Consider the following 11,831-nt stretch of genomic DNA (forward strand, 5'->3'; position numbering starts at 1 on the left):
CACACACATAGTATATATATATCTGACACACACATAGTATATATATATATCTGACACACACAGTATATATATATATCTGACACACACATAGTATATATATATCTGACACACACAGTATATATATATATATATATGACACACACATAGTATATATATATCTGACACACACATAGTGTATATATATATATATCTGACACACACAGTATATATATATATATATCTGACACACATAGTATATATATATCTGACACACACATAGTATATATATATATCTGACACACACAGTATATATATATATATATCTGACACACACATAGTATATATATATCTGACACACACATAGTATATATATATATCTGACACACACATAGTATATATATATCTGACACACACAGTATATATATATATATCTGACACACACATAGTATATATATATATCTGACACACACAGTATATATATATATATCTGACACACACATAGTATATATATATCTGACACACACATAGTATATATATATATCTGACACACATAGTATATATATATATATCTGACACACACATAGTATATATATATATATCTGACACACACATAGTATATATATATATATATATATATATATATCTGACACACACATAGTGTATATATATCTGACACACACATAGTATATATATATATATCTGACACACACATAGTATATATATATCTGACACACACATAGTGTATATATATATATATATATATATATATATATGACACACACATAGTATATATATATCTGACACACACATAGTGTATATATATATATCTGACACACACATAGTGTATATATATATATCTGACACACACATAGTATATATATATATCTGACACACACATAGTGTATATATATCTGACACACACACATAGTGTATATATATCTGACACACACACATAGTATATATATATATCTGACACACACATAGTGTATATATATCTGACACACACATAGTGTATATATATATATATGACACACACATAGTGTATATATATCTGACACACACACATAGTGTATATATATCTGACACACACACATAGTATATATATATATATCTGACACACACATAGTGTATATATATCTGACACACACACATAGTGTATATATATCTGACACACACACATAGTATATATATATATCTGACACACACATAGTGTATATATATCTGACACACACATAGTGTATATATATATCTGACACACACATAGTATATATATATATCTGACACACACATAGTATATATATATATCTGACACACACATAGTGTATATATATCTGACACACACACATAGTATATATATATATATATATATATATATATCTGACACACACACATAGTATATATATATATCTATCTGACACACACATAGTATATATATTTATCTATCTGACACACACATAGTGTATATATATCTGACACACACACATAGTGTATATATATATATATATATATATATATATATCTGACACACGCACACAGTGTATATATATCTGACACACACACACACACATAATGTATATATAATATATATGTATATATATATGTATATATATATATTGGGCAGACGCAGCTGTCTCCCGCTCCGCACTATTCTCTTATGTTTGGGTTAGAATAGCTGTTGGGAATGAATAAGAAACAGGCAAAACATGACCCAAACTCCTTGTGTCCCTGAAAACTATTGTTTTCCCCGTGGATCACGCGTGTCATGTCGGGATGTCCCTGATTGCACGGAATATGACTTTCTGCTTGTGGTGATAACCGCACCAATGTGACCACAGCCGCAGCGCTGCCTAAGCGGCCCTAACATGACGCATTGGGGCACAGAGGCGCTTGTGGCCGTCACTACACACGCTGCTCCCGTGTCACGGTGCCGGGATAGCGCCCACTCCGCACCGGCCACTGACACGCCACAGCGATAGTAAACAGCGCAAGGCGTGGAGTGGGCGGAGCCGCTGCGGCTGAGCGACCAATCCTAGCACTCACAGGCAGCAGGAGCAGCCAATGGGCGCCCAGGCTGTCGGGGCCGCGAGTAGCGCCTGTACGAGCACAGTGTGGCCAGCGAGCTATTATAAAGCTGCGGCTCCGGCTCAGCGGTCGCCGCCTGTCACTGTCATGTGCCGCCGGTAACCTGGATGTAACGGAGCATTAGCCCAGCCTGGACCTAGCACGGTGGGCGCTGCCTCCCACTGCCGCCGCACTCAGTACTGGTAAGTGTTCTACTCGGCTGCACAGGTGATCAGAAGCCATTGTTCTCTGGTATCAGCTTCCTCAGACTAGGGAGAGGCGAAATACTGATACCGTGCTGTCAGTACTGGGGTCCCCGCTGCCTCCTCACACTATGGGGTCTGTACAGTGCCCACATCTGGTAGTGACATCAGGCGACCCCTGCCCGGGACCACCGCTCCTAACACTGATCTATCCATTGTCTATTATCTCTCTATTAGCTATCATCTATTTATTATCTATCTATTATCAATTTATTATATATCTATCTATTATCAATTTATTATCTATCTATATTATCTATCTATTATCAATTTATTATATATCTATCTATTATCAATTTATTATCTATCTATATTATCTATCTATTATCAATTTATTATCTATCTATCCCATTATCTATCTATCTATCTATCTATCTATCTATCTATCTATTTATCATCTATTATCTATCTATCCCATATCTATCATCTATTTATTATCTATTATCTATCATCTATCTATATTATCTATCTATTATCTATCAATTTATTATCTATCTATCTAGTACCTATATATCTATTTATTATCTATCTATCTATCTATTATCTATTATCTATCTATTATCTATCAATCTATCTATCTATCTATTATCTATCAATCTATTATCTATCTACTATCTATCTATCTATCTATCTATCTATCTATCTATCTAGTATTTATCTATTATCTATAAATCTACATAACTATTTATCCATCTATCAATCTGTTATCTATTATCTGTCAATCTCATGTCTATATATCACTCAATTTCATATTTATCTATTAATCTATGTATCTAAAAGGAAAAAATAAGAACAGCACAGATAAGAGCTATTTGGGTGCAAAGCCCCCCAAGTAATTACCAAACCTTTAATATAAGTCCAAGGATTGGAGGCAGCACACCATTCAAGTGAAAAAAGCTTCTTATGTTAATGGCCCAACATAGCAACGTTTCGGTTCCTAGGTGGGAACCTTTCTCAAGCCAAATCTTTGGATCTATCTACCTATTTATCTATCAATTTATGATCTATCTTTCTCTCTAGCTCTCCATTTATCCATTTATCTCCTTATTTGTCTACTACATATTCATTACATAGCTTAGTTCAATAGTAAAGCTAATTTTTGTGTGTGTGTGTGTGTGTGTGTGTGTGTGTGTGTGTGTGTGTGTGTGTGTGTGTGTGTGTGTGTGTGTGTGTGTAAATGTTGCATTATTCATCTCTATATATTTGATATTTTCTATGTATACTATATATTTCTACATTCGTTATAGCAGATACTCCTTCTGCTCCTTCTGCTGTATCCGTTTCTACCACACAGATATGTAGGTGCTACTAGATAGTGATGTGCTACAGACGGTTGTGGCCCCCAATGTGCTACAGATGGCTGTGGCCCACGATGCGCTGCATATGGCTGTGGCCCCAGAGTAATACAGATGGCTGTGGCCCCCGATGTGTTGGATGGCTGTAGCCCCCGATGTGTTGGATGGCTGTGGCCCCCGATGTGTTGGATGGCTGTAGCCCCCGATGTGTTGGATGGCTGTGGCCCCCGATGTGTTGGATGGCTGTAGCCCCCGATGTGTTGGATGGCTGTGGCCCCCGATGTGTTGGATGGCTGTGGCCCCCGATGTGTTGGATGGCTGTGGCCCCCGATGTGTTGGATGGCTGTGGCCCCCGATGTGTTGGATGGCTGTGGCCCCCGATGTGTTGGATGGCTGTGGCCCCCGATGTGTTGGATGGCTGTGGCCCCCGATGTGTTGGATGGCTGTGGCCCCCGATGTGTTGGATGGCTGTAGCCCCCGATGTGTTGGATGGCTGTGGCCCCCGATGTGTTGGATGGCTGTGGCCCCCGATGTGCTGCTGCCTTTGTTACCATTGTCCCCATCTCTGATATTGCTGAACCGATCAGGATGAGATGATTCCTGACCACTCACTATTAATTAACCATTGTGCTGCTGGTACACTCTGGCCTCATGCCTCCACTTCTAGAAATAGACACATAACCATTTCTGTGTACTAAAGTAATTATTTGTTATATTCTTAGAATTTTATAACAATGAAAACGAAATCAGTGCTAATAAATTCCGAGGGCTGTGGCTATTATTCTACACGCACATAGCTGATAGGTTACTTACTGCGACTTATTACACATAGTGTGGAAATGATTACTTTGCATGTAAATTCCTGGCTTTAATATATACATATTGCATATTCCGTGTGTATTGTGATCTTCATGGCTGTACACGGTGTGTTCCCACAGACTGTCTGCGCAGAGCGGAGCCGCCATGTACGAGATGCAGCCGGTGTCGGTGCCTTCCTCCCCCCCCTCCACCCTGTCCTCGTCCCCGCACTCCTCATACTCATCCTCCCTGGCCGGCGACTCGGAGATAGATGTGGAGAGTGTGGAGCTGGAGGGGGAGAGCCGGCGGCCGGAGCCGCGCAGGGCAGAGGAGGAAGAAGAGGAAGACGAGGAGCAGGGCGGAGACGGAGCGGCGCACCCGCAGCTCCCGCACAAGACTACTGACAAGGGCGGGGAGCAGAGGAAGCTCAGCAGGACCCCCAAGTGTGCCCGCTGCAGGAATCACGGGGTCGTCTCCTGCCTGAAGGGCCACAAGCGCTTTTGTCGCTGGAGAGACTGTCAGTGCGCCAATTGCCTGCTGGTGGTGGAGAGGCAGCGGGTGATGGCGGCGCAGGTGGCGCTCCGGAGGCAGCAGGCTACAGAGGTGAGTCCGCCGTGTACCGAGCACACGCAGCGCCGCTCACCGCACACAGTACACGGTATAGCTAGTGGTGTCCGGTAAGCAGCTGGTTAAAGTCGCCTGTGTCACTGCAGTGTCGGCTGCAGACGATCACCGCACCGTGGTGCTGACAGCGGACACATTATCGTCCCGATGTACATTGTAGCCAGCTGTCGGGAAAACGGATCCGTGTCTATGGCGAGTCAGGAGCGTACTGGGCGACACGTCCTGGCTAATTACAAGCCCTCCTGTCACGCGTAAAGGGGTGTCGGGCGCGGGGATGGGGGTCTGTGTCCAGAGCAGTGTTCTGGGGCATCAGTCATGTGCTTCATAGCAGCAGAAGGGACATTGTGCATGAAATAAAGGCTATAAGGGCATCATCTGTGATGGCATAGGGCATAGGGAGAGAGAATACACGGCTATACCTGTGTGCGATCATCTGTGCGGACTCCTGGTGTCTCCCTGATATGATGAGGCCACCCTAATGCTCTATATGTGTGGTGGAGGGGAAAGGTGCCAGGCATGCACCAGTTATAGGGTGACATCTATCTATCTATCTATCTATCTATCTATCTATCTATCTATCTATCTATCTATCCCATATCTATCTATCTATCTATCTATCTATCTATCTATCTATCTATCTATCTGTCTATCTCATATCTATCTATTTATCTATCCATCTATTTTTCTATCTGTCTGTCTGTCTGTCTGTCTGTCTGTCTGTCTATCCATCTATCTATCCCTATGTATTGTATGCATTCATTTATGGCTGAGGGCACAGAGCCCGGTATGTTCCTGCTATTTGTGGAGCTGGCAGCGTTGTTTTCCCTCCAAACACCACCATGGAGGGGGAGATGTTTAGTGTAGAAACTCATAAATGGGCACTTGCACCTCTTATTGTGTGTGCAGGTGGTGGCCACTCAGTTCTTGTTTCCTGTACACTGGTGACTGCAGGTTTACACCACAACACGCTCCACATACATCTGTGCATTTTATGTGTGTAAGTTATGTGTAATGTGTTGTACTATGACCTGGTGCGTACAGTACAGAACCATCTATTAAACTGCATGTTTTGTGTTGATTTATTATAGAAGCTAAGTAAGTTCATTTGTGTCCCTTTTTAGGATAAGAAAGGCTTGTCAGGAAAGCCGACTGTAGCAGAAAGGAAAACTATCTATCAGCGACATATTAGGACCCCCAGCCTGCTGGCCAAGAGCATATTAGAAGGTAATATTCTGTTCTGTGCCCGCTACATTTATTAATCATCAGAATGATAACGGGTGTCTTGGGTTTGCAAAAGAGTTATCCTACATTTATGTGTCTTCAAGAACAATCCAAGATCTTATCTTTATCCATCCTAGTATATTAATTGCCAAAAACATCCAAAAAAGGTTGCAGTTAAATGTATGCAAGCAAGTATGAAAATACTAAGTTATACTATGGCAAATGTAAAATATTATTATGCTGAACAGATAGGAGGTAACGAAAAACATTTTTTAGTCTATAAAATGTAAAGCTCACAAGATATATAATAATCATAATAATAAGAGTAATAGATTTAAAACCTATAAATATAATTTATCTATATCAATTTCTTACATAGATTAATTTCTGCTTTTTACATTCTATTATTTCAATAATTTATCTGCTTTTTATATAAAAAATACCTTGAATATCTATCTATCTATCTATCTATCTATCTATCTATCTATCTATCTATCTATCTATCTATCTATCTATCTATCTGTCTCTCATGTTTCTTCTGTCTCTCGATCTTTCTTTATATCTGATTTGTATGTTTCCTACTATCATTTATTATAAACGAATGATCATGTTTTGCAGTTAGACTTCTCCGACATTATTTTATATTCCTATATTTGTTTTATAGGTACACTTGCTTATATTTCTAGAACAAGATAAGACGCTTGTCTAGTTCTAATGCACAGCATTTTTGCATTACATTTTACATGCAAATATATCTGTCAAATGTGCTGCTCTGTCAGACACTCTGCAGGGATTTACAAACAAATTAAAAAAAGAATTTTGCATAACAATCACCTATAGGAGAATCCCTTTATTCTTAGAAACAGCATGAAATTCAGTTGCCCCTTCCCAGCTGAATGTGGATTGAGTTACATTTTCTGGATGCGTAAGATATATTCTAACTGCAAATATAAATTGGCATGTAAAATAACCTTTTATTTGTTAGCAGCACATTTTTACATCATTTTTACATCAATACCTGATTTTTGCAGAATGGATGAATAGACAGTGGAAATTGTATTTTTACTATTGTAACATAGAAACAGCATATTTACACCATGATATACATACTATACAGACTGAATGCCCGTGCCTAAGCTGTAGGAAATGTCCCATAAATGCCAACAGTTCACCATAAAGCAGGGTCTTATAAGCAATGCTTTGATACATGATGCCTGAAGTGTTTTCTCTGTTTCCATACATCATCTCTTTGCGCTGTTTTTTTCTCTTCTTGCTCTTAACTGTCTGTTTTTTTCCCTTCTCTCCTAGTTCAAGTCTCCTTTCTCATCTGTAACACTTTGTACATTGTGATGTGCCTCTAGGAAATACATGCCATCAAATCTAGGTATAGCCCAATTTCCTGGCATTGTAATGTGACGGGTGTATACATAAGCACCCTCCGGGTGGTCTGCTCAGACCCTGCAGTATCTGCTGTCATCTTTTAGATAATATTGAAAAGTAGATAGTGTCTATAATATACGAGACCTAATTATAATATATAAAATCTAAGAATTGTCTGGATTTGTGCTATTACGTAATAGTAATTTAGTTATAAATTGTCCCAAAGTGACCATTTTTGTTCAGGCTTGATTCTGTATATTCCTGCTTACATTGAGCTCTCACTCCCTCACTGTGTAAAATGCAGGAACAGATTGACCATTTGGGCATGAGGACAGTGGTCAGTTGCCCGTGGCCAGCTGGGGCTCACAGCTGCTTGGTTCTAAAAAAAAAAAAGAATTCAAGTGCTCAAATGCCATTCCCATACAATCCAGTAACCCTTATTAAGTGAATCGTGGCCACAGTGGTTGGTAAGTGAACCTTACCCGATCACTAAAGACAACCCCTGCTAATATGTATCACAGAACCGACCAACCCACTTAACATTAAAAAATTAAAAATAACAATTTTTTATTTGTTTACCATTAAAAGTACAGTATGCTCATATAAAAAATATCAAAGGAATATTAATTTTGGATATTTTCCCAAATAGGAAGTAACACTACTGTAGTATGTGACCATAGAAATTTGGAATGTCATAACGATAGTATTAATATATGACCATAGATAATAATGACGGTATAAGTTTTGTTGGAACGCACGCTGCACTTCTGTGCCACGAGTGCCGGATATGACTGTAGAAAGCTCACTGTGCTAACTATATGCCAAGACATCTGTGCACTGTCACTTTCTTCATGGCCGATTGGGGCGCCATTATCTATTAGGGTGCCGACCTCGATGGTTATCCATGGTCAGGTAGGGATCAGATTTTTCTAGGGTCATATTAGGGTCTATTATTAAATTCTGGACCAGGTATCCTATACCTATAGATTTTTGCTCTACTATTTAAACATACTTTCAATGTTCATGGTATTTTAATTATTATCTATGGTCATATATTAATACTTTCTATGGTTATGACCTTCAACATTTCTATGGTCATATACTAGTGTTACTTCCGGTTTTTAGGAAATATCCTAACGTAATATTTTTGATATTTTTTGATAAGGGTTTTAATGATAGCGAAATAAAAGTTGTTAGGTTTAATGTTAAGTGTCTTGGTCATACACACAATAATTTTGCTTTGTGAAAAGCCATATGTCTGGGCAGCTGAATACAATATGGCAGTATTTTTGTGCGGTATGGCTAGTAAATAGAAGCTTTTTGCCTTTGGGAAATCATATTGTACGAGGATATACGTACATCTTCCTTTTTGTTGTAGACTTTATGAAATCTGCTTTTCATTGGCATTCAAACAGCTAAACTAAAAAATAACTTGTGATTTCAGGTTACCGACCGCTGCCAGCAGATTCCTACATGGGGCCCAACTCTCCATTGCCAGCTCCTGTGAGTGACAGGATGAGGAAGAGACGTGCATTCGCAGATAAAGAACTGGAGAATATTATGTTAGAGAGGGAATACAAAGAGAGAGAGATGATGGAGGCTTCTCAGGCTTCCAACCTTTTCCTACCCAGCCGCATGGTACATGCCGCAGACTACAACTCCTACAAAGCTGCTTACGGGAGTTCACAGGCTGATAATCCCAACAAAGAATTCTGCAATTTCTTGCCTACTTGTCTTGATCTCACCATGCAGTATTCAGGGTCAGGGAATGTGGAACTAATTTCTTCTAATGTCAGTGTGGCCACCACATACAGACAATACCCTGTTCCCTCCAGGTTCTTGGTTTGGCCCAAGAGTGGCCCAATAACTGATGCTCTTCTATATCAACAGTGCCTGTTAAATGCAACAGCCATGCAGGCACTAAAGCCTGGGTCAAACTGGGACTCAAAATCCAGCCCAATAATAGAATGCCAGCCTACAGAACAGGACCTGGTACCTTCAAAAATGGAAACACAGATGATTCCCCCTCAACACCTTTCACAGGATAGTGGAGAAAGGTCTGCTTTTTCACCTCCAAAAAGGAACTTTTCGCAGCTCTCTAACAAGGACCATTTGGCTCCACCAGAGAGTTTAATAAACAAGATCAGCAAGGAAGCCGTCAAACAGCCTTTGTCTTTAAAGTATAGCCCTTTCCATTCGTTATTTCAACAAGCACATCTTGAGAAGTCATTGTCTGACCTAAAAAATCCTTGTATCAAAGACCCCTATGAAGAACCTGCAAATAAATTCAGAGAATGTTCATCCAAGGAAAACCAGAAATACAAAGTAACTATTGACAGGTACAACAAGGACTTTCTACTAGGGAAAGACATAGGGACAAAACTTTCTGTCAATGAGCCCCTACCATTTTCTGTTGAATCAATCCTCAAGATGCCGTCAAGTACGGCACAACGTTCCAGCCAGTAGATAGTGACTACTGGATTATCTGCTGTGAGCCACCAGAATTCCTTCATAATGAAGCCTATTCAAAAGTCCATGAAATGTCCATGGTTCTTTGGGACATTGTCCAAAACATACACCTGCATGATGCTACCATTTGTACAAATGATAATATTTAAATGTAAAAATGTGATCTGCATATGTGAATTGTAAAATATTTGAATATAAAACAAAAATTTATAGAAATAATAAAATACAACAGTTAAATATAATTATTTTTATTGGTATCTGATATTTACTGATTTATTCCAGAATATTTCTAAAACATAATCTGCACATTAATTGAAACACATAACAAGCGTCATTTATCTCTCATTATTTGTACAGCACCAGCATATTCTGCAGCGCTGTACAGAGATTACCATTATGCGCATCACACCAAGATACTCAAGATATCAAGAGAGGGGAATTAGTGGGAAACCAGATACCTGTTTTACATGCGACGTTTGTTTTTTAGGTTATTTGACGTATTTTATAAAAAGAAAAAAAATAAGATAAAAAATATCATTGAATGTAATAGGCTGGAATCCGGGGCAAAATACAGCAGATTGCATTAGGTCACACATGATCCATTACAACCGGTATTGAGCTATTTTTTCTATTTGTAGTGATAATTAATGCTTCACAGTCTATGAAATAGCCATTAACTGATTAATTGGGTTTTGCAACTGAAATATCACTTTTTGAAAAAAAAAAAAGGACAACCCTCCCCAAAAAACAGCCAAACCATAAAAAATTATAGAATTATTGATTATTCCTGCCCCCTCTCTACTCTGCACAAATGGTTAAAGGGGCTGTCCAGTCTTGTGGGGAAATTCTTCTGAATCCTCAGAGTATACATACTTATTTTTGCTCAACACAAGTGAGTTGATCAAGACCGCGCATGTGTGCTCAGTATGTGGCCGGAAGTATGCAAACCGCCCTCGCCGCCGATACCAGAGAATCATGACAGCAGCCGTATGTGTGCTGTGAAGATTCAGGATCTCTAGTCATATAGAGTGACTGCAGACTTATAACAAAAACAGAATACTCCTTTATAATAATAATAATTTTTATTTCTATAGCGCCAACATATACCGCAGCACTTTACATTTTAGAGGGGACTTGTACAGACAATAAAGACAGTACAGAATAATACATAAATCAACAGGTACCAAGAGGAGTGAGGGTCCTGCTCACAAGCTTACAATCTAAGAGGAAATAGGGGAGACACGAGAGGTGGATGGTAAAAAGTGCATGTGTTGTATGGTCCAGCCATCAATAAACGCTGCATGAACCAGCACTAGCCACTATGTGTACAGTACAGACACAGAAGGTGATTAATCCATGGAAGGTGTGTGAACAGATGATGGTGCTGATTCTGAAAAAAAATTTGTGTGGGCAAAACAGGAATATTTAGATAAGTGAGGTGGTGCAATAGGCCAGTCAAATGTTTTTAGGTCACGCTTTAAACTGTGGGTATTGATAATTGAATTATCCTGGGTAGTGCATTCCAGAGAATTGATGCAGCACGTGAGAAGTCTCAGAGATGGGAGTCTCCACACTGCGTAAATATCACCCCATTTTTGGTTGTGTTCTGGCAGGAATACCAATGATTTCTAGATGAAAGAGCAAGAACAGAATGCGGGTGCCTAGCTCTCAAAATCTCATATTGCCCCCCCCCCCCCTATTATATCACTAATAATTCCCTTGTAATTGTGATCCATGAAAT

At 39.3% G+C, this 11,831-nt stretch overlaps 1 protein-coding gene across 2 annotated transcripts; it reads left to right on the forward strand.

The window, feature by feature from the left end:
• The first annotated feature begins 2,077 nt into the window (after positions 1 to 2,077).
• Positions 2,078 to 10,332, forward strand: DMRT2 (doublesex and mab-3 related transcription factor 2). Of its 2 annotated transcripts, XM_077249113.1 has the most exons (4): positions 2,078 to 2,243; positions 4,537 to 4,999; positions 6,142 to 6,244; positions 9,066 to 10,332. In XM_077249113.1, the coding sequence occupies exons 2-4, from the start codon at positions 4,562 to 4,564 to the stop codon at positions 10,085 to 10,087; spliced, it is 1,563 nt and encodes a 520-aa protein (XP_077105228.1). In that variant the 5' UTR covers positions 2,078 to 2,243; positions 4,537 to 4,561; the 3' UTR covers positions 10,088 to 10,332. The 2 variants fall into 2 exon arrangements, with proteins under 2 accessions (XP_077105228.1, XP_077105229.1); XM_077249114.1 differs by lacking the exons at positions 2,078 to 2,243; positions 4,537 to 4,999 and adding an exon at positions 7,550 to 7,625 and having other exon boundaries at positions 6,155 to 6,244.
• Positions 10,333 to 11,831: the final 1,499 nt, after the last annotated feature.

The sequence above is a fragment of the Ranitomeya variabilis genome, chromosome 1 (assembly GCF_051348905.1).
Source record: "Ranitomeya variabilis isolate aRanVar5 chromosome 1, aRanVar5.hap1, whole genome shotgun sequence".
Taxonomy (NCBI): domain Eukaryota; kingdom Metazoa; phylum Chordata; class Amphibia; order Anura; family Dendrobatidae; genus Ranitomeya; species Ranitomeya variabilis.

Bases quoted from the DNA above. Each gene is read 5' to 3' on its own strand.
- DMRT2 (XM_077249113.1), top strand. From the start codon at position 4,562: ATGTACGAGATGCAGCCGGTGTCGGTGCCTTCCTCCCCCCCCTCCACC. The intron at 5,000-6,141 runs GTGAGTCCGCCG...GTCCCTTTTTAG, and splicing joins GGAGGCAGCAGGCTACAGAG to GATAAGAAAGGCTTGTCAGG. The intron at 6,245-9,065 runs GTAATATTCTGT...TTGTGATTTCAG, and splicing joins GGCCAAGAGCATATTAGAAG to GTTACCGACCGCTGCCAGCA.